We start from the raw sequence: 23,395 nt of genomic DNA, 5'->3' as shown, positions 1-23,395 counted from the left end.
CCATGACAGTGGTTTGTGACACTCTAAAGGACTATAGGACATAAACAGATATACAGTAAAACTGTGGTATTAAAATATAATGGGAAGGAGATGATAAGGAATAAAAATGTCTAAAAAAGCTCCTTGGGGGCAGTAACAAAAAAAATGGTTATGAATACATATATATGTGTATATACACATACCTTTATGTACACTATTTTTCCTTAACAAAAACAAGATACATGATACTGTGTATTGTCTCTTGCTTCTATTATCATTTAACGTGTTATGTCACATGTAAATCATAGTTGTATGCGAATCATTTCAGAGATAAGGTAAGTAACATCAAGAAGACACACAGGGTTTTGGGAAGAGTGTGGACCATGGCAAACTGTGAGCCCATGCTTCTTTATAAGGAACATCTGCTCCTTTACATCAGCTCCAGCTGATGATTGCTATGTGGGAATTTAGGCCAGTGTTATCATATTGTCTAATTTTTCAAGCAATGGAAGTCTAAATTTTTATGTATAATCTGAATTTTGAATGTTGACAGTAACTTTCCCATGAGGGTCAACATTATGACGGTCAACTTTATATGGGTCAAGCAAAAATGGGTCTGCACTAGCACACATTCTGGTTTCCCTTTGGACTTCTGGTAGAAGTTCAATTCAGTGCCCTTTCTCTTTCTTTCTTGCTTTCTTTCTTGCTTTCCTTCTTTCAACTCAGTGTCTTTCTCCTTCCTTCCTTCCTTCCCTCCCTCCCTTCCTCCCTCTCTTCCTTCTTTCTCCCCTTCCCTCCTTTCCCTTCTCTTTTCGTTCAAGTTTTGCTCTTGTTGCCTAGGCTGGAGTCGCAATCTCAGCTCACTGCAACCTCCATCTCCCGAGTACAAGTGATTCTTCTGCTTCAGCCTCCCGAGTAGCTGACATTAAAGGCATGCACCACACCCAGCTAATTTTTTGTATTATTAGTTGAGGTGGGGGTTTTACCATGTTGGCCAGGCTGGTCTCCAACTCCTGACATCAGGAGATCCACCTGCCTTGGCCTCCCAAAGTGCTGGGATTATAGGTGTGGACCACCATGCCCAGCCAAATCAGATTTTTCATAGAAATGTTGACAGACTAACTGCAACACAACCTCCTGTAACAGAATTTCAATGTGATTTGCTCAGCCTATGGAATCAGAAACTCTATGAATCTAGCCAGGAATCTCACTTTTTAAATAAGGAGTTTCTTATATAATCTGAAATTTGAGAACCAACCATATAGCATACTTTTTCACAGGAGTATAACCATAGTTAAATTCTGAAGTTTAAGAGTATCGTACTTTGTTAAATCCATTCCCTTACTGGTGGATATTGAAGCTGCTGTCAGATTTTTTTTCTTTGGTACATAATATTTCAATAAATGTCTTTATGCACCATTGCTTTTATTTTTGTAGCATAGATTTCCCCAGTGAGGATTATTGGGTATAATTTTAGAGTTTAATAGATGTTCATTTCAGAGTCTAGTAGGTATTGTAAGGTTACTTTAAAAAGGTTTCAAAAAGTCACATTCTAACCAGCATTGTATCTGAGTGCCCTTATCCTACAATCCAACTCTCCATATATTAGAAACTTGCTTCCAACTTGATGAGTTAAAAGCATTCTTTATTTTTTAAGTGTACAGTGTAATGTACTGATTTAGGGGGGCAGTTAAAAGTTTTTTTTTTTAATCAAGTTCCCCCCCACCAAGATGGAGTCTTACTTTGTCACCCAAGCTGGAGTGCAGTGACGCCATCTCAACTCATTGCAAGCTCTGCCTCTCGGTTTCAAGCAATTCTCCTGCCTTAGCCCTCAGAGTAGCTAGGATTACAGGCGTCCTCCACCATGCCCAACTAATTTTTGTATTTTTAGTAGAGACAGGTTTTCACCATGTTGGCCAGGGTGGTCTTAAACTCCTGACCTTGTAGTCTGCCTGCCTTGGACTCCCAAAGTGCTGGCATTATAGGCATAAGCCACGGCACCTATCTTTTTTTTTTTTTAAATCACATTTATTTAAGTTGTTTGCAGTTCCTCTACTTAAGGGAGTTTACAGATACTCCCTCTCTTACCCTCTCTTACTCTCAATACTGTCATTTCACCAGCTGAAATGACAGTGTTGAGAGTAAGAGAGTGTACATCTACATAGTATCAATTTCCTTGATACCCTTACCTTTTTCCCAGGCTCCACCCTCCTCTCAAATTTCTGCTACTCCTCCCATAGAGCGTTCATAAAGCCACTGATTATCTTTCACCCTTCTGTGAAGGCTGTATGCTTTTCTTTGGAATTATTTTCACTTGTTCATTTCCTTGGACAATTTTGCTTTTTAATTGTCTTTTTCTTATCTATTTGACGTAGCTCTGTGCAAACTAGATAGTTAACAATTTGCCTTACACACTGTTTTAATAAAACAAATTTTAAAAGTTTCTGTTGTACTTAATACTCCATTTGGAGCAAACTTCATTTGATTTTAATCATAGCAACCATTTAAAACAAGCAGCGCCATTTTAGCTTGTTTCCTTTCACTTTCTTTAACAACATGCATTTTCAGCATAATGCCATAGTAAGTTAAATGTAGAGGAGTCACTAATGAATATTATTTTACTTTATTAAAAAACAGCAAGGGAACTATAAACATTTAAAGAGTTTTACATGCAACTAAAAACTTTCCAAACTCAAAAATGAACTTTCTTTTGAGGGGGTGGGTAGCTTTCTCTCAAGAACTCTTATTTCAAAATCCAAATGAGATTTCAAAATACAAGTAAATAAATGTCAAAGCCTCTTGGCCTCTGCTCTACCATTCTATGCCTGAAATCCTGCCAAAATGAAATTTTCCATTCAGAAGGACTGGCATTTACTAAACTGATTTTTAAAAGACATTCTCAAAAAGTAGTGGAAACTTTGTCCAGCTTTTTATGTTCCTGCCTTGTAGACAGAACAGCTGCCTCTGAAGATATTTTCCAAGATCTTACATTTTCTGAAAAACAAATTTTCAGCCCTTCCACTGTCTTCAGCAAATGGGTCTATTGGTTTTTCCCAGTGCCAAGCATAGGAGATAAACAGCTGTCAAACTAGAAGCTAGTGTCTCGCTGAGTATCAAGGCACAGAAAGGACAGAAGAGTGTTTCGTTAAGTATCAATGCAGAGAAAGGACAGAAGAGAAAGTGGGAGAAAGAAAAGAGCGAGGTTCAATCCTTCACAGGCAAGAGGGCCACATTTATCTCAAAACTGTATGCTGTTTCAACAAAACCGAGCTGTAGCGAGACTAACTGCTTATTCACATGAGAACATCATTTTCAATTACTATGAAGATCAAAGAGTTAAAAGATATGAATTCGTTTAAAGAACTCAAAAGGGAAAATACCGAGGCACTGCAGTACGTAATAAAATCTGAGGCTTACAGCGCGGCGCCTGAGAGTACCAGTCCACTAAAGGGAGGGAGAAGGGGCGTAGAGCTTATGGGGGCCTGGGAAGAAGTGAGGAGACTTTGGAAATGGAAACTAAAACTATCAGCTAGCAAAAACTCTCAATATTCCTAAAATGAAGGAAAAGAAAGCTTTAAAAATCTAACAAGGCACTGTAGGATACATCAAATGTAGAAATGAGAATTACAGAATGTTAAGTGAAATAACTGAAATCCATCTACAGTCGAACAGTTTGTCCTTTTAGAAGCAATGACTTGAAGCAGCAAGCAAAAGTTCCCAGCCTTAAAACCCTCCTCACTCTCAATTCTTTCTTTCCTCTAGTGCAAAAGCTGCCTAACCAGTGCACGCCGGAATTATCCCCATGTGAGCTTTCCTCTAATTTCGGTCTTAATTTTTTTTCTCTCTTGCTATTACTCCCAGACCCCATCCTCTTTTTTCTCATCTAGTATCTGTTTCAGGGACGGGACAAAGAGGAGGCAGCGAGCTGAAAAAAGTTTTGTGGTTTGGGATACTTGGGCCTTTGTTGTGTCATTTCCCCTACCCCTCCACGCCCCCAACCACGTGACCAAGAAAGGCCGGAATTTTGTGAATGGAGACGAAAGGTGGCTGTGGGGGCTGGCGGGACTCCGCCCCCTTCCCTAAAGCGGCCAATCTCCAAGCGGAGCGCTGAGGGGTCAGCAATAAACAACAATGGGCTGGAGATTTACGGCTCGTTATTGGCTGCGGAAAGAACCTCGCGGGGACCTAACCCGAAGCTCCGCCCTCTCGCGGTTACCCTGGATACCCGTCAGGCTCCGGCTGTGGAGAAGGTCTTTGGAAACTGTTGCTCACATTACAGGGGCTGGGTTATTCCAGGAGTGCGGGGTGGTGGCGCACCCCTGTTATTGACCCCCTGCTTGGTTGCACCCTCAGATAGTGCCCGTGAGGTTCACTGTTCCGGCCTCGGGGCCCAGGCTGTTCCTGGAATCTCTCCGTGGCAGGGGTTAAAATCTAGTTCCCGCTCAAAATGCTTATAGGTGCGCGCGTTGTGAACTCTGATTTAGTAGTTTCAGGGAATGCGCGGGGTCTTTGCTGTCCATAGTTATTGGTTGTTTTCCCAGTAATAAGTGTGATTTTGTTTGTTTCTTTGCTTGTTTTGGAAACAGGTCTTTCTCCTGCATAGGTCCGGGGTTGAGTGCTGTGCGCTTTTACACTCCATTTTCCTGTGTCTCCATAACGTTCCATTTAAGGAAGGAAACTTTCAAATAGAAATTGAGAACTGCAGCACGTTTCCTAACGGGCGGAACAGCTGCCGGAAACGTCTTTTGGTCACCAGTTCTGGTCACATATGAATTTCAACAGCATTGGGTCCCTGGTCCTATCCCCGCGGCCTCCCGTCCCCTGTTGGACGCTGGCTCCTTAAAGAGACGCTTTACTGTACTGAGTCCCATAGGAGGGTCAGGGCAAGTGGCTTCAGAGATGCAGCCCTCACTTCTTAACGTCCTAGTTATTGTCCTTGAAACCCGAGCCGTCTCACCGCTCGCCCCCAACCCTGGGCTCTGGCTGTTTAAAAGCTGGAGAGGAAGTGAAAGCGTCAAGTACAGTAAGTGACACCCTCCGCCTTCGTGTATACATAACAAAAGCTCAGGAAACGTGCGGGTCCTAGGATATACGAGCCACCCCAAGCCCTCCCTCCTGCTCCCCACAACCACAGTGGACTGGAAGTACCTTTTCCCAGTGCACACGTAGGGGCAATTTTGACTTACACTTTTTCACCTGGCTTACTCTGTTGTCCTCCCATCACAGCCTCTGCTAATCAGCAATTCTGCATCTCCTAGATGCCTTCCTCATAGATTCTTTATGTTTCTGTCCCACGAACGACAGGATCTAATTTTAGTTGAAGATGACTGTTTAAAAAAATGTCTGGATAAACCATAATGGTGATGGTGGGTTTTGAAAAACGGGAAAAGAAATTGGGCCAAAAGCTTAGTGGGAATGAGGCTAGAGAGCGAGGTGGGCTCCTAGTCAGGGCAAGAGTAGAGGGGCTGGAGATTGGAGGGGAGGGCGGCTGAATAAGGAGGTAGGGGCATTGTGGATCGCGCCTCGAAGTGTATACCAGAACCGTGCAACGGTGCTTTAAGGAAATCAGCCCAACAGTGGACCTAACACCCCAATAATGAGAACTGGCGACTCGATACACATGGTTTCAGTATCCCCGGGCGCCTTAACAATAAGCAGCCGGTTTCGGAGGAAGTCGAGTCTCTCCGTGGCGTTTCCAGGCTGCGGACCCAGCGCCTACCCGCCGAGCACCCCCTAGGGCCGAGGGGCGAGGGAGACCCGCGGGAAGGGGCAGCAAGCCGCCTGATTGACAGCCCGAAATCCGATCTTGTGAAAGAGACGCGGAGCCAATGGGAGGCAGCGATCCATCAGTTTGGATTGGAGGCCCCTGGAGGAGAAGTAGAGGAAAAACCACCGAATTGAGCTCTGTCAGAGGCGCTTTCGGCTTCCAAGGGGGAAGTGCTGGGCAATAATTAATGTTTTTATTAAATTTGGAGGGAAGTTTTTGCAGCCCTTCGCCTAGCGTGGCCTTCAGGTGGGTCTTTCCAACAACTTTTTATGTCTCTCCAGATAATTGCATGGTTGTGGGTCGCAAAAACTATCCTGATGAAAGAGGTGTCTCCGTCTCTTTAGTCCCGTTAGGTGCAAAGCAAGTCTCGTTGATCGCCATTGCTAGTTTTGCACACGTTTGCGAATCAGAGCTGCCCGGGGTACACCGACCGCGCAGGGAAACATCGAGAGTGTAAATAAATACATCGCCTCTTGTTCGGATTTTTGCTACTACCGAAAATATATAAATTGTGAACTCTCTTGGCTCTCTTTGGATCCAGGTGAAGGAGGCGGTGTAGGGAGGGTTATTTTTGTGAATGGGACTGTCGGAGGGTAATTAGCTATGCAAATTCAAGAGCTTCATTCATGATTTTTTTTTTTTAAGCCTGAAAGCCATCTTGTTCCCCTCTAGGTTGATAGAAGTCCAGATCCCGAGGAAATCTCCAGCTAAATGGTCAAAATATAAAACACTGAGCTGAGATTTGCGAAGAGCAGCAGCATGGATGGATTTTATGACCAGCAAGTGCCTTACATGGTCACCAATGTGAGTGATCAGTTTGAAAGTTGCTGTTTATAAACTTGACTCCGACGGGGGTGGGGAGAGGGAGAAAATGAGAAGGGAGGGGGCACGGGGGTTGGGATTGCAGATACTTATCTGCTTTGTTGCCACTGTAGGGCGACTCTGCTTCTAGAAGCCCAGTCTTCAAAATGAGCTTACCTTTCAGTGATTTGGATAAGGCATAGTTTTGTTTTTAAGACCCCTTTTTCTGATTAAAGTGCCCAAGATGAGTGGAAGAGGAGATGGAGGGCAGCAGCAGCTGCTGCACTCAAAGTTTTTGGCTGGGTTTGTCTGCCACATTGAAAAGAATGAAGTTGAGACAAATGCTGACACTTTTTGTTTATATGGGGTGTTTTTGTCCCCCCCCCATTTTATTTCTCTCTCTTTTTAAAATTTCTCTACTCTTTTTGCCTTTTTTTGTTTGATTGTTTGGTGCAGGAGGTGGGGAGGGGTTGTCCAAGAGAGAATAAAATCCACTGTTTTAATCTAGCATTGAACCAGCCTAAAAACAACTTTAAGTGTAAATGCTTAAGCTTGTTTTGATGCTGAGATACCATGAATATATGACTGATAAATAGTAATGTGCTAGGACCGGCACTGGGAAGCAACTCTCCCTGGCTGCTGAATTCTCAACATAAGCTTTCACTGTCAAATAAGTGAGAAAATGAATATTACAGTCGATACTATGGACTTTTATTTTTCATTCAGAGAGAAGATCCACTAGACCTGTGTATGCGTGCGTGCATGTGTGTGTGTGTGTGTGTGTGTGTGTGTGTGTGTGTGTGTGTCATCTGAGGTTTACATTCTTTTAAAGGATTTTATCTTTCCCTTTGTAGAGTCAGCGTGGGAGAAATTGTAACGAGAAACCAACAAATGTCAGGAAAAGAAAATTCATTAACAGAGATCTGGCTCATGATTCAGAAGGTGAGGTTTGATTTTGGGCTGAATCCCCATTTTTTTTTTACCTACACTCTCTACCCTGCTAAAAGAAAATGAGCACTTCAGTCTTTAAAATAATAAACTTTGAAATTACTGAATTTAAGACTTTAACTTGGAACAATTTACATAATGTGGCAGTTTGCATGGAAGAATATTTTATGGTCCTTATCACAAACTAATGAAAGAAGGAAATAAAAACTTAACAATGACATCCTTCTTTTAATCATTGTTTTGTGTTTAAATACTTTTGTCCATATGGCATATAACTCACCCCATTCACTAAGATAAAAATTAAAAAATGTCCAATACAGTTGGACAAATTCAACAGCTATGTACACTACTTACTTTCTTTCTTTCTACTTTATTGCAAGTTAAACAATATTAGTGATTGTTTGGTTTTCCACCCCTTTACACTAAAACCATCTACCGTTAACAGAATTTTCAAGGGCGATTTTGATGACTAAATTGTGAGGTCATAATACCTTGTTTATTGACCATAAAATGTTCACTGAATCATACTTAAGGCCTACTTAATCATTATAATACTGTTTGGGAAATTAGTTTCTAGATTCTTTTTATGAACTGTTGGTAGGAAGTCAATATATTACAAATTATTGCAGCCATATGGAGACATTCATAATAAACTTAATATACTTAGATTGAATTATCAAAGTTTAGTTGGCAATTTTAATTAGATATACTGAATTCTGAAACTTCCTCAAATCTTCATACTATTTAGACACCTCCCTCCCTCCCTAACATGACCATATAGTTTTGAACTTGATGATAAACTAGTGCCAGAGAATTATGTGTCTGACTTTTATAAACCTATTACTGTAGCAATTTTCCTCTAAAAACTTGTATTTGAAGTGATTTCTTTTAGTTTTGAGGTAATAAAGTTGAAAACATAGTACTTTGACAATTATACCATGTATTCTTATATCTTTTATGTAAGATTCAGAAGATATAAATAAAATGCTTTTCAGTTTCCTAACCTTCCCCTCACTACTATTTTAGCTGGAGTTAAATACATTTGAGAAAGATTTCAGTGAATAAACACACATTCATTTCAGCCTTTTTGTGAATTCTGGTAATCCTGAGCTTATTTATTAAGCTGTTTGTTAAAAAGGAAAAAGAAAAGATGATTGACTATATTCTTTAGTTGACTAAAATAATTTCTTAAAGAGTTGCTTAATAGGCATGAAACGTAGGCAGTATTATTGAGATATTGAAGTCATGCCTCCTATTTTCTTTTTATGTTGAGTACATCTCTTGAAATTAAATTTATATTTAATACCAATTTCATGACAAACATTTCCATTTAATGAAGACTGCAGATTTGCAAATCTTATGTTTATGTCTTTGACTTGTTTTTTAGAACTCTTTCAAGATCTAAGTCAATTACAGGAAACGTGGCTTGCAGAAGGTAAGGCAAAAATTGCTTTAAAAGGGGGAAAAGCAACTCTGGAAGGAAAAAAAAAAAGTCCTGAACTTGCTGTCTTAATATTCAGCCCAATTAATTGAGCTCTAAAAGAGCCACCTCATGTGTCATGCATACATTAGAGCCTCTGATGAGTTTGTCTTTGGGGACTCTGGGGCTGCACTACCCAGTGTCATCACAAATTACCAGGAGAAATTGCTTCCAGCTCACAATCACATCTGCTTTTGGCAAGAACTAATGCACCAAGACTTCAAGTTCTAAGCCTCTGTTCAGATTTTAATTGCAATTGATCAGGTTTATATTATTGTACCTCCAGAGACCTCCTAGAGCCAGAACCCGGCTGGCTTGCTGTTTCCTTTTGAGCAGCGCATATCATTATTTGGTGTTCTGGTGGAGGACTTTTCTGATGGCAGAAATTAGTTTCTCTGGGTTCATCAGGACGGGATGCTTCAAGATTTAAGTGCAAGTGTCTTCTTTCCACCTTGTTCACAACACAGAACGTTAGGTGTGTATCTAATACTTAGGAAATCTGTGGGTTTAAAATAAATGTTTGGGAGATGCAAGGATTTTTTAAATGTTTTCTATGTGTTACTCTTCATGTGATGTTTGTTGAAATTGACCTTTGCTATTTTGTCAGTTTTATTAGGATTTATTTAATATAGCAAGGATACATTCAAAGGCATTACTTTTATTTTGGATGATTTAGTGATAAAAATTTGTGTTGCAATCTGTTATATCTTTAATTGTATGCAACTTTATTTGTAGGAACAATGAGATATTCTTCATAAAGCTTTGTACAACTTCAAAAATGCCTAATATTGAGGAACTTCTGTTGGCATTCATAATTTGAAATTTTTCTTTTGGATTTGGCAGAAAAATGTGAATTATTAGCTTTATGATGTGTTTTGTGGGAAATGCAAAGAGAAAAATTATAGATATTTAATCATTGAGTGTATAACTGTTACTTGGTGTTCACATTATATGGGAAACATGCAAGTTTTGGAACAGATTTTAAGATGGTTAAAAAGGAGAGAGTGCCTCTCTTTAAATGGAACCCAGGTGTTGCTGTAGCTACTTTGAGGCAGACTGATGTGTTTTATCGGTGGTCTTGAATGCAGTTGATCAAGTTGCTGTTAGCATGTAAAATAAGTTTCTTTGTTTTGCTGATAGTCTAGTTCTGCAAAGAGCTTTTTCAATCTTTATCAATCTTTAAAGTTAAATAGCTTTCCTAATAGTCCTTTGAAAGGGTGATTGTATTTATATGTTAACGAAGGTAAGACTTACTGAAAGTTTTGGCTATATTTAAAGATCATTTTGCTAGTCTCTGTAAATGAAACTTATTGCAATAGATTACTTTTTATTGCAACCTAAGTCATATTCAGATATAACTTTTCATGGAAGATTTGCATGAAGATTCTTTATTAACTTATGCCTATTAGTTTCGCAAAGTCAAAGGTTGTGAGAACATTACATTTATGAGAGAATTTATTTGCTTCTCCAAAATAACTTAAAATATCTATTTTAATTGTTCTGGAAGGTTTGTTGGTTCTTAGATGTTTAAATCTCATTGATTCCAAGTCAGTGCACTTGCTGGCAGATATTGAATGTGCATAGCAACTCCGTTCCTGGAATTTTAAAATGTGGAATCTGACAGACTCTTACCATTTTATAATCAGTTTCAGTACATTTTTTTTTAACTTTTGACTTGTTTTATGTCTTGTAGCTCAGATAAGTGATTTGAATAATTTATCCAAGTTTATCTTTTAAAACTCTGCAGGGAATAGTCTTTCCCCGGTATTATTAACATACCTGTAAATCAAACCTTAAGATTTAGCATTACAAAAAATAAACCTAGAAAATGATCAATGCATGTGAAAGAACATGGACTTTTGCTTAGAAAAGAATTATAATTTCAATTAAGTTCAGGAATTAATAATCATGAATGTTTTATATGAATTCCCAGGTGGACTACTATTTACAAACTATGAATAAGATTTCATTTTAGAATAATTTAAAAATATTCAAAATAGTTTACATTAATTTATCTTATCATGAAGTAAGCAAAAAGTTGTTAATGTGATATTTAAAATCTAATAGTGAGAAAAGAGATCTTTTTAACTTCTTGTTTCTAGACTCCACTTTTTTTTTTTTTTGGAAAATTAAATATATTACTTTGCACTGATATTTTAACTTGACTTATCCCACGTCTTGAACAGTATCAACCAAGAAGAGACCCCAGAATTACCCTAGTTTATTTGTAGCAAGATGTGTCCATTTATGTCTTTCTGGACATCCAGAAATTAAAACATTGCCAAATTGGCAGACTATGAACTGTTTACGTATTTTTTTCTTAAGGCTCTGTAGCCAAGAAAGTGAACATGGAATTTTAAGACATCTTGACCCTTTTAAAAAAGATCATTGGCAATTAACCAAGTTTCTCCCATGAGTTAGAATTCCACTGGGAATTTAAACAGGTCTAAAAACCTTATTAGATATGAAAGTCAAGTTAGTTGTAACGTCTCATATGATAATTGTGTTTTTGAAAAATTATGAAAGTCCTCAAATATTTGTGAAATGTTATCTTAGCTATTTAGTTTGTTTTTTTCTGTAAGACTATTCATAAATTTTACCCCAAATGCAACATATGGATTAGTCATGGGTAAATTATTGTGGATTATAAAATTTGTTTTATTTCTAAGGGGAAGTTGGAACAGATAAGGCAGGACTGTTTGAGGGTGAGGATGGAACAAGTATTTTCAATTCAGTAAAGTGCTCTCTAAAAATATGCCTGCATTCTACCAAGAAAATTAATTTTTATACAGAGATTTAAATATGTTTGTGAAGGATATAACTTTACATTAATCAAATTTTCCAAGAACCAACACTGCAAATAAAGGTGTGTGTGTGTTTTTTTTTTAACATCTATACACAGTTAAAAATAATCATCTTATTCTAAAGAATATTGAAAAGTTAATGTTTTCAGTGACCACAGTAGCAGTTAAAAAAAAAAAAAGTCAGGGAATATGCCAATTTTAAAATGTTGCCTTTCCCACTTTGTTATAATTTTACTATGTGCAATTCTTTATTGATTCTTTGTCTTTTGAATTAGACTGCTACTGACAGAAAGGCAATTGCAGTTATTTGATCCCATGAAATAATGAGTTTAAATATCAATCCTATCAACATCATGTTGATGTCTTACTCTTAACAACCTAAAACTCATAGTTAAAATGGAACCTCTTGTGGATGCAGAACAGAACTAGAAAGAAGTAAAAAATTGAGTTAAGAAAAGATTGCATTCTCCCAAACATGCTTCTTAAAACTCACCTACTAACACAACTTAAAGGGGAATCATAGTTTTTAGTATATATCTAATGTAAATGTATAGCTGTTCTCTTGACTGTTATTTTGTTTCCGGTCTAGATGTTCTTTGAGGTTCTCTTTCATCAACAATATTCTGTCTTCAGGGTAAAATGTTTTTCAGTGGTTTTGTATTGAGTCAAGTTTAGTGCTGCCGCCACACTTTGAGTCAGAGTTTTATCTCCAAGAACAGCCTTTCTATAGCAAAGGTTATTACATCAGACCAATAATTTTTTTTCCTTTTGGTTTTATGTGACCTTCAAGCAACAGTCGGATTGACTTAAAAGTAGAGATGTCATTACTTTCTCCTCAATTCTCTTTAATGACTGATGCTAAATTTATATTCAAAATCATATTATATTTCTTAAATAATATTTGCTATTGTTATTCACGGTGTATAATGTTATTCACAATATACAGTAGTCATAATACACTCATTCTTATTTTTCAAATATTCTACTTTTTTTTTTATGGAGCCTGTAATTGGTTATGTGCTCATGAATTGTTTTTCCCCTCTTGGTGCAATAAGGATTAAAGGCTTTAAAAACTACATTATTTTATGTGGTTTACATAAAACATGAATTTAGAATTAAGCATTGAATTAGAGAAGTTCATAAAGTTTCTTATAACTGAATGACAGTCATTTCATGTGTATGTGGGCGGGGGAGGATGGGCTATCACTTCTCTGTTGTATCAGAAAATAATCTAAAACATGAGAGAAAGACTTCTCATTTGAGTTCCATTTAAAGATAGCAGACAGAGTAAGTATACTTTATTTCTAAACATTCACTGAAGTTGCATAAATTTTTTTCATCCATGTTTTATTTACAAAATAGAAAAGGTTTTGTAAAAATAGACAAACAGGATTTGATATAGTATACTGTAGTTTTTCCAGAGGATCCTAATAAATGAAACATTGCTGAGTTTTTCTATTTCAGTTATAGGAAATGTGCAGTTTCATAAATTTTATAGGATAACTTATTCCCTTTGACTTGTGTATGCTATAATTAAAAAATAATAATAATAGAGTCAGACCTCTGTAGCATTAGAGAAAATATTTGGCTAGAAACAGCAGCTAGCTGGCTCTGAGCTTCTCTTGAGTTTCAAGGTACTGCCAGTCAATTTTAGTTAGGAACTTAAGCTGATTTGAGACTCACCACAACTAAAACTTTACTGTTATAGTAAGAATATAGAAATATGGAAAGAATGCCTTTATCAAGTATTAAAGGGGTTTTTGTCATTGGAAAATTGTCTCCTTTTTTTGTATGTTTAACTATGTTTATATTTCTGCATTAATTAATGCTTTTACATCTGTACAATCATTTTAATGTTAAAAGTGGATGTGGTATAAAACCAGGCTTAGTGGACTCACGATTATTTTGTTCCACGGCCTGTAGCGTCAGTTTAGAATTAAACAGAATACCACTCCATAAATGTGGATTTTTCTTGTTTTACTTCTTATTTGAAATAAAATTTAAATTTCTCACAAGAAATTTGTTTCTAACTCTTTGATTGAAAGAGAAATGCTACAGAGTTCAGCAAGCAGTTTACAGTATTCTTACGATAAAAATACATGAATAATAGGCAAGAAAAATGAAGCATTCCTGTAATGGTTTTTCTTTTCCCTTTTTTGAAACCTTCTTTGCGTCTTTCAGTCTCGTCCTTTTTTCCTGGTTTTATATATGAAAGTTTCTGTAACAAGTTACTCTGTAAAGCAGGATGGGATATGTGTGTGTATGTATTTGTGTGTGTGTGTAAATACATATGTATGTATCTTTGTAAACTTGTCATTTATTTCAGTGTGTTTCTTTAATGGAACTGAGCTCTGAGACAGAGCAATAATATTGGTATGTTTATATTGCAAGTCCAAGTTTACTTGCTTTAGCTCCCTGGAAGGGTGTGACATGAAAAGATTGTGGTTGGGCCACATGGCTCATATGCTGGACTGTGTTTTTGTGAATGGAGGCAGAACTCCAGTTCTGCCTGCTTGTCTTGAGGAATTGCTGAGGAGATCAGCTGTCTCATTCACCGGCAGAAAGAATGACTCATACATCTTCCGCCTTGTTTGGCTCCAGGTCATTGTTACAGTGGATAGAACTGGTTTTAATTAAATATTAACCCCTTTTATACTTGACATTTGTTTTATTTGTAATTCTTCCACTGTTTCTTTAGCTTTAAAAGAAAACCCAACAGGCACATAATTTGTAAGAAGAAGAGGGTTTTTGCTTGCCTGCAGCCAACCTTGGAAAATTTTTCATCGCTTACTTTTTCTTAAGTCATGATTATTATTTCATTTGAAAGTTAAAAATAGGCATAACATAAAGGCAAGCTATTTTAAAATTACCCACCCCCAAGGCAGTATTAGCTAAGAAAGGATATTCAAATTAAAAAGGAGAATTGGTGAGCCTGTGACATATAGTCATGATTAATATTTTTATGTGTTTATTTCTGATAATATGTATTGATATGTAGCAAAAAGAGAGAAAACTGTAAAACAATTTTGGATAAAAATCTAGGTAAAGCAAAGAGCTGAGAGTGCAGATACTACCCTTTTAAAGCTGAGATCCTGAGACTTCATGGCAACTTGTCTATTAACGTGCAATGAACTGATAGAGCCGTTCCAGCTATTACCAATAAAATCCACATGCTTAATCTTCTTGAAAGCATTTTATTGGTCTTTTGCTGTATACTTTCTCCCCTTCTCCTTTCCTCCTCTTCCCCTTCATCTTTAATTACATAGTGTGGGGAAACATTTTCATTCCCCAAAGGTGATTATATCAGGCACAGTTTATAATGGATAGTAGTGGAAAAAACATTACTTTTTTAGGTTGACCTCTATTGTTAATTTTCAACTTTGGAGTCGGTGTGGCTTGCTGCAAATTTTCAGGCAGCTGTAGTTTGCTCCTTCACAGAATTCCCCTGAATGAAGAAAAAAGGAAATGTATGATAGGAGTGTGGCAATACTTTGTCATATTTTCCTTGCCTAGATCCAACTTGTGTTTTTAGTTAACTTCTTTCCGTTTGCTCTAACTTGAAATTAGAGGTATACTTAAGCCTTTGTCTATTTAAGTAGCATGCTGCTTCATTTGCTCTATTCAGTTGCTGAAGATTAGCTTCTGCGAAAATGTGAGTCATATGTTTTTTGTTAAAATTCTGTAATATGTTCAGGAATAAGTGTGAAGTATTTATTCAATATGTTAAGGAGTTAGAACAGGAATAGGAATTCTTATTCTTTTTACAAATTGTTAGTGTGCAGCTATTTTCTGTATATCTGTGAGGTATAACTTCTAGATTGCTCCACTACTAAAATTTGGCCCTTTTTCCCCCCACACATATTCCAGCACACATCACACACCCATCAATAACTCTATGCTGCTGTTGCAGTGATACATGTTATGAAGTTGCAAATGTGCTTATGATACTACAAAAACAAACAAAAGACCTTTAGGACATTCATACCATCATATTCAGTTACAAATATACTTTTATTACTCACCAGCTATTTTTAACTTTTCCTGTAAACGGATATTATATTTTTATTAGATTCTTGTAAATGCTGGCTTTTTAAAAGCCCAGTAATTGTTGTGGTTGATACATTTGCATCTCAATAGTTATATCTCTTTAGCTGTTAATTCTGAGGAAAAACCAAAGCAAGGATATAATGGGAAAAATGTGCAGGATTTGATTCTGTGTACTTTCTCTTATTTATTAAATATATATTTAAAACACTTGTAATTCTTTTGGAATGAAGACTTATTTGAAAGCGCACCCTTCAACTTATAATTTATGCATCTTTTAGAACATTTTTTTCTACAGTCAAAAAAATGTGTTAATAGCTGAGAGAATGCTAATGTACAAATTTTTGTTGTTGTTTTTTTTTTTTTCTTCTCCAGTAGTCTTTCATAAGAAGTAAAGATAATAAACTGAACATTCTAATGACAGGTACTTTTCTGTGTATGACTTGAAAGACAAGGGTGGGTGGGTTAGAGGACTGGACAGAAGAAAATAAGGAACATTTCTTGAGTAGCTGGCATTGTGTTCAGACTGTTTCATTTAATTCTCACCAGAAGACGTGTATTATCACTATAAACTGATGAATAAAATTCAATTCAAGGAGGTTCAGTAACTTAACCAGAGTTGCGCAGTTAACATGTCACAGAATTAAGATTTACAGTTCGCTGACTTTAAAGTTGTTACCTTCGAGTATCAGATATTAGAGCAATACAAAGAAAAAAATTCTCCTTGCAATATATGCTGATCAAATAGGCATCAAATTTTCAGTTAAAACTTGAAAAAGTTCTTAATTTGTTTGATTTCGTTTGGTCGTGGGGATAGAGTGCATTCGTAATAAGGTTAATTATTGGTGTAGAGAAGAGAGCTGTTAGAAGACAATTGAATGTCAAAACGCATACACTTTTATAGTAGGCACAATTATCAGATTGTTATGCTCTTCATAATATAAACATAAATTTTGTTCAGCCAAATATGTCTGTTTTGAAAGAATGTTATTAAGCTAATAAAAAGAAACTTTAATTCTGGATTTTGTATTCCTTTTTTATATAAATTTTTTAATATGGAACTCCTTTTTATGTAGATTTTTTTCATAAGCCATTTAATTACCTACCTGAAGCATTTTCAAAAGAGACTGTTTATTTTGATAATCATTCCCCATCCAGAATATGCTCGTTTAAAAAAGTTAATTAACAGCTATTTAAATATGACTTGGCTGGATAAAAAAGTTTCAGTGTTATATAACACTAATAAAGTAAAATCAGCTAGTCAAATCACAGTTAATTAGGATGATAATTCATTATATTTTTATCCAATTAAAAGTAACCTAACATATTTTTCAGGGATGTGTGTGTGTGTATTTATATGTGCTTGTGAAAGCTTATTTTAGTAATATTCAGTTTGAAATAGGTTACTTCGATGTCTAAATCAACTGATGAAAACGTTTTAGAAGTGAAAAATGCAGTTGTGTTTTGATTGCTGCCAAATGCATTAAGTCCTTGCTATTCAGTATTTTTCCTTTACTAAAAATAGGAAAGTCTTTTGACATTAGGACTGACGAAATAGTGGTATTCTTTCTGTTAGTGATTAGCAGTTGCCAGGAAAATATTTTGAATGAAAAGAAGACACGTGTTACTGTTTATTATTTTATTAATATGAATATAATCTTTGAAATATAGTACTTTATTATATATCACCCAAATCAAGGACCATTCTTTCATTTAAAAAACTTTGTAGCATACTTTGGCAAAATTCAGGGCAAGCATTTTAAATTATTGTGTATTTTGTATGACAGAGAACATACACCAGCAGACATTTCTAAAAAAGCAGAAGGACGTTTGTTATAACTGCACATCACTTAAAATAATTGTGTGGTTAATTTAAATGGGCTGCTTACACACTGGCAGTGGGTGAATTGAAATAGCTTTTGCTCCTTTCTTAAAAAAAAAAAAAAAAACTTCAGGAAATGGAAATTCTATAGCTTTCTTTATTTTGCATCTCTTTTATTTCCATCTGGCAGGTGAAATTCAGAGGGAATACACCTGCCATCCTCATATTTCTGACATATAGGGTTCGTAGTTGACACTTATGATCCCTTTCTATTTTCCCTCATATGTAGTGTTATCAATACCATTTTAAATAAGAACTCATTGGCAAATAATCATAGGTTTGATCTCAGCCTAAGAAGATCTTACTTGACAGATTTTACTTGACATTCCTTATGCTTTCGGCAGTTTCTCTCTTAATTTTTTTTTTTTTAATTTTCTTTTTCTTCTTCAGCTCAGGTACCTGACAATGATGAGCAGTTTGTGCCAGACTATCAGGCTGAAAGTTGTAAGTATAGTATGACTCATCTCTTGTATTTTTCTTTGTCTTTCTGGTTTCTTTCTTTCCTACTCTCTCTTTGGTTGGTTTTCATGTCTAGTGTCTTGCCTTGCATTGTACCAGCGCCTATTTAACTTACAGTCATAAAATGATTTGATTTGTCAGGTTGTGACATCAGCAGAAACTCTATTTTGAGCAGAATCCCTGAATTCTGTATATCCGAAGAGAAGTCCAAATAGTAGGCAAGGAAGACTGAGTTGATTAAAAGATGGTCTTGTTTTTCGTATTTGGTAAATATCTTTGGGACGAAATAGGGTATGATCTGTGAAGGTGCACATGTTTACTTCCAGTTTGCCGATATGCTTACAGAGAAAATCCTGGATACTGATGCAAGATAAAGTCTACTTGAGATTAGTTATTGTATAATTTATAAAAGATTCTGGACCAAACATTCATTGGCTTATCGTAGTATTTTTACATTCATGAATTTGTCACCTGCTTTTATTTAATTTTTAACCTGAAATTTTCTGCTTTCTGGTTGCAGTAACACAAATGGAAGTAGCCACTGGTTTCTCTCAGGGTTCTTCCTCCTGCACCCCTTTCCCTGAGCCTTGCTCCAGGGTCTGTCAGAGAATGCATGAGGAATGATTCATGGAATACTTACTGTCCCTTAATCGCAGAGTGAGCATTTTGTCTGTACAAACGTGGCTGCCCCAGGGTTTGCTGCTGATATTTATAGTTTGCTATTCTACCAGCTAGCTGCCGTACTGACCAAAGGAGCAAATAGTAAGGGAAAGGGTATAAATGCCATCTGGATTATAAAACTAGCCTAATGCATTTTTGTTCTGTTGGTGACATCTAAACTTGTTTTATTTCTTCAGACCATCGATAGTATCAGAGGAGGCTATATCAATAGTAACGAGAGATGCTTGATATCTTACATCTTATGAAACCCATATGTTCACACATTTATATCACAACTCTAATACAAATACCTGCATTACTTCAAGTAATAGATGTTTGTGGGCCATGGTTTCAACATTAATGTTTGGTATATTAAATTTCTCAGGTGTAGAGGGTTGTGCAAGGTTTTGCCCAGATTCTTTAACAGGTTACATGTTTTAGCTCAGCTTAGTTAAAAAGAAATTACTGTGGGTAAAATATACATACCAAAAAAATTATCATTTTAACTCTTTTTTAGTTTGTAGTTCAGTTGCATTAAGTACATTCACATTGTGGTACAACCTTCACCGCTGTTCAACTTCAGAACTTTTTTATATCCCAAACTGAAGCTCTGTACTTATAAAACGATAACTCCCATTCCTCTGCCCTCAGTCCCTGGTAACCACTGTTCATTAGCTTTATTTTTGATCCGAGAAGAAAATTATATAATGCTGTTTGATGTCTAAATACAGGTATTTGGCATACGCTTTCAAGAAACTTACTCAGCAACTATATAGATGTTAATTAGAGATCCTTAGAAACACTCCCAGAAGGACGATGGCTCACACAAGTCCTCCCTTTCTTAATTAAAGTATGGGAAGAGAATGGTCATATTTCCAACATTTCCCTTCCTGTGGGCAGTTGAATTCTTTCTAAAAGCTAAACATGTTGTCTGAGTAAAAGAATTGATCTCATTGAGTTATTTTACATCTAAAGTCATTGGTAACAGTTCCAATACTATACCAATTGTCAGGGTAAAATAAACCACTTAGAGGTAATTTTTTACTCCTTAGCTTATGTGACCTCTTTTCAGCTTTTCTTATTCTTGAATATTTAGTCTCTTTTTGAGATGAAGTCTTGTTCTGTCACCCAGGCTGGAGTGCAATGGCACAATTTCGGCTCACTGCAACCTCTGCCTCTTGGGTTCAGGCAATTCTCCTTCCTCAGCCTCCTGAGTAGCTGGGATTACAGGCGCATACCACACCGCCTGGCTAAAGTTTGTATTTTTAGTAGAGACAAGGTTTCTTCATGTTGGTTAGGCTGGTCTCGAACTCTTGACCTTGTGATTCACCTGCCTCAACCTCCTGAAGTGCTGGGATTACAGGCGTGAGCCACCACACCCGGCCCTACTAAGTTTCTTTGAACTCTCTTCTCCAGGTCACACTGGGTGGTTTTTTTCCTTTTTCTTCTTACTCCTTTAATCACTCCTCTCACTCTACTCATCTTTCTTCCTCCTCTTTGTGGACCTCTTCTTTCCCTAGGGTTCTGTCCCCAAACCTTTCCTCTTATTTTACATGCACCATGCCAGCATTGTCCCGTAGAACTTTCAGTGATGGAAATGACTGTACCTGTGCCACCTGATACAGTGTCCACTAACCACATTGGCTGTTTAGAACAAGAAATGTGGTTAGTGGGACTGAGGAAATGAATTTTTAACTTTATTTAATTTTGATTATTTCAAATGTAGACATGTCTGGCTCCTGGCGACTGTATTGGTTGGCACAGCTTTGAACAGCAATGTCTTCCACATTGTTGCCTCCAGCCTGGTTCTTCCCTCTGAAGCTGTCTACTGGACATCCTCGCCTGATTCCCCGCCAGTGTCCCTGTGCAGATCAGAAAAAGGCAACACGTCTGGACTCAGTCCCTCAGCCCTCGGCTGTGCATTGCACAATGCACCATTTACACGCCAACTCCAGTCTTTAACGCAATGCTCCACAGACACAATTTACACTCGGCAACATTGAAATCATGCTTTTTCCTGACCAACATTGCTCTTTTACTTCTGTTGCCTTTCTAAGTTAGTGGCATCACCATCCAAACTGAAATCCTGATATTTATCCTCAGACAGCTCGGTTCTTTACCATAAACCTCAAATTGCTAACCAAGTTGTTGATCCTCCCTTTCAAAAATGTCTTACTTTTGTGGCCTCTCCTTCATCCCTATTTCATTGCTTTGGTTCACACACCCACATTCTGCCTTGAATGAACTTCTGAATCAGCCTTTTGGTTGGTTTTCTTGCCTTTTATTTTTCCCTCCTTGCAAGCCATTAAGGAAGCAGTGCAGTAGCATTAACACATAGCTCTTTGGCCTTGTTAATTTTCCTCTTAAACTTTCTGCAGGGCAAAGTCCTATTTCTTTAGCTGTACGGAAAATTGTTCTATAACCCAGACCTTGACTATCTTTTTGATTTTAACTCTTGCTACTCCAGTACCCTGTCTTTTCCCCATCTGTACTTTAACCCATCTGATTTTTCAATTATCAGGGCAGATTGACCTGTTTTAAGTCTCTTTGCCCTTGCATATGTTCATTTTAATTTAAAAGTTTTCATTTTGCTTTAAAAGTTTTCATTTTTGCTTTGAAGTCTGGTGAAACTCCTATTTCAGAGTCACCTTAGATTTCACCTCCTTGAAGTCTTTCTCAGCCTTTTCTTGCCACGTTTACCCTACAGTTAGCTGGACTCCACGGCATCTTGTATATTGTATTTATTATATTATAGTATTTTAGATACATTTGTGTCTTTGATAAGATTGTGAACTTCCTGAGGGTACAAGAAGCATGTCACAGTCAGCATGGCTTGCATGTTATAGAAGAACAGTAAGTAAAATTGCCATTGCCATCATGATCACCTTCTTAGTACTTATTTCCTCCTAAGATCTTCAGAGTCCTAATTCCTTTCTTAAGGTGGAAACATATGATATGCCTTAAAACCACATGTGTAGCATCATTCTGGGAAAACTTACTGAGACCGTGATAGTTTAACCAAATGTTTTCAGAATCGTGAAGGTTTATTTTACTTCAATTAGAGAATATTTGCACTTTAACAAATGTGGCTTTGGGACATGTAAATAAGACATATAATAATTAAAAAACCCATAAACAGAGGCAAAAGTAAATCTGAAATAGCCTAATTTTTAAAAAGTGGGGCTATATCTTATTTGAAGTTTTCACAGACATGAAGGACTACTGTTCATATCATAGTGACCAGTTAATCTTCACTAAAGAAAGGAGAAGAGAGAAATGATTTAACAAGAAGAATAGGGCATTTGTATTAGATGCTAAAGAGGATTTCTGGCTGCAGAAGTTTATCAAATATTGGAATTGAGAGGTTACATGGTCTCCAAAATGCCTTTAAACAGATGTTTGATTCTTGTCTGTCTGGGTATGCTTAGTGGGGCAGAGGGATCCTATCTCTAGGAAGAGAAAGAAACTCTGTCCCCTCTGTGTGGCCTGTCTATAAATTCTGTGGGGTTATTTAAAAAAATGTAAATAGGCCAGGCGCGGTGGCTCACTCGTGTAATCTTAGCACTTTGGGAGGCCGAGGTGGGCGGATCACAAGGTCAAGAGATTGAGACCATCCTGGCCTACATGGTGAAACCCTGTCTCTACTGAAATATAAAAATTAGCTGGGCATGGTGGCATGTGCCTGTAGTCCCAGCTACTCAGGAGGCTGAGGCAGGAGAATTGCTTAAACCCCTGAGGCAGAGGTTGTAGTGAGCCGAAATTGTGCCACTGCACTCAAGCCTGGCACCTGGCAACAGAGCGAGACTCTGTCTCATGAAAAACAAATGTGAATAATCAGATTTCCTTGCGTACCTCAATGAAATAAGATGCTTCTGCCTTAGCTTTTGCTTTGCTCCTTTGGTAAACGAAGGCTAAGAGGATGAAGAACAGAATTTTGCTCAACACTGGATTATAGAACATGCATTTGACTGTAACATGTTTAAATGTAAGTAGAATAATAGAGATCAAAGCATCCAAAAATTGTGAAAATGAGATTAAACCGTAACACTTGGGAACTTTCTAGAAATTTTCCTAAGCATTCTTTATTTTTGTTTACAAAATACTTATATTGGAAATGTGGAATCCAGTGATGGTATACTATAGATTGCTAACCTTTGAAAAATCCTAACTTTGAAGCAAGTATAGGCATTAGAAACAAGTGAACACAGAGCCTGGGCATGGCGGCTTATGCCTCTAATTGCAGCACTTTGGAAGGATGAAGTAGAGAATCGCTTGAGCTTGGGAGGTGGAGACCAGAGTGGGCAACATAGTGAGACCCCATATCTATCAGAAAATAAAAATAAAAAACAAGTAAAAACAACTTTCTACAAGTGTATCCCAGGAAATCAAGGAAGGATAAGAGAATCAATAACATGCTTTAACGAATTGTTCATTCCGTGGCAATAAATATTTCCATAACTCAGACACTCTGGTGGAAAAAATAGAATTACATTAGGATGTGTTTTAGTCCAGAAAAAATAGAAGTGTTTCTCCTTGGAAAGGAAAAATTAAGGTATATTTCAAACATAGGT

General features: G+C 36.9%; 1 protein-coding gene across 1 annotated transcript in view; it reads left to right on the top strand.

The window, feature by feature from the left end:
* Positions 1 to 5,161: 5,161 nt before the first annotated feature.
* Positions 5,162 to 23,395, top strand: part of ETV1 (ETS variant transcription factor 1) — a 96,177-nt gene continuing 77,943 nt past the window's right edge. The window contains exons 1-5 of the mRNA XM_017510374.2: positions 5,162 to 5,992; positions 6,419 to 6,550; positions 7,402 to 7,489; positions 8,883 to 8,930; positions 18,096 to 18,149. Of these exons, the coding sequence (XP_017365863.1) occupies positions 6,506 to 6,550; positions 7,402 to 7,489; positions 8,883 to 8,930; positions 18,096 to 18,149 (235 nt within the window). The 5' untranslated portion in view covers positions 5,162 to 5,992; positions 6,419 to 6,505. The remainder of the gene's footprint in view (positions 5,993 to 6,418; positions 6,551 to 7,401; positions 7,490 to 8,882; positions 8,931 to 18,095; positions 18,150 to 23,395) is intronic.

Source organism: Cebus imitator, unplaced genomic scaffold (genome assembly GCF_001604975.1).
Source record: "Cebus imitator isolate Cc_AM_T3 unplaced genomic scaffold, Cebus_imitator-1.0 Scaffold437, whole genome shotgun sequence".
In the NCBI taxonomy this organism is placed as follows: domain Eukaryota; kingdom Metazoa; phylum Chordata; class Mammalia; order Primates; family Cebidae; genus Cebus; species Cebus imitator.
The sequence above is the reverse complement of the archived record's forward strand: the minus strand, read 5'-3'. Positions and strand labels throughout refer to the sequence as shown.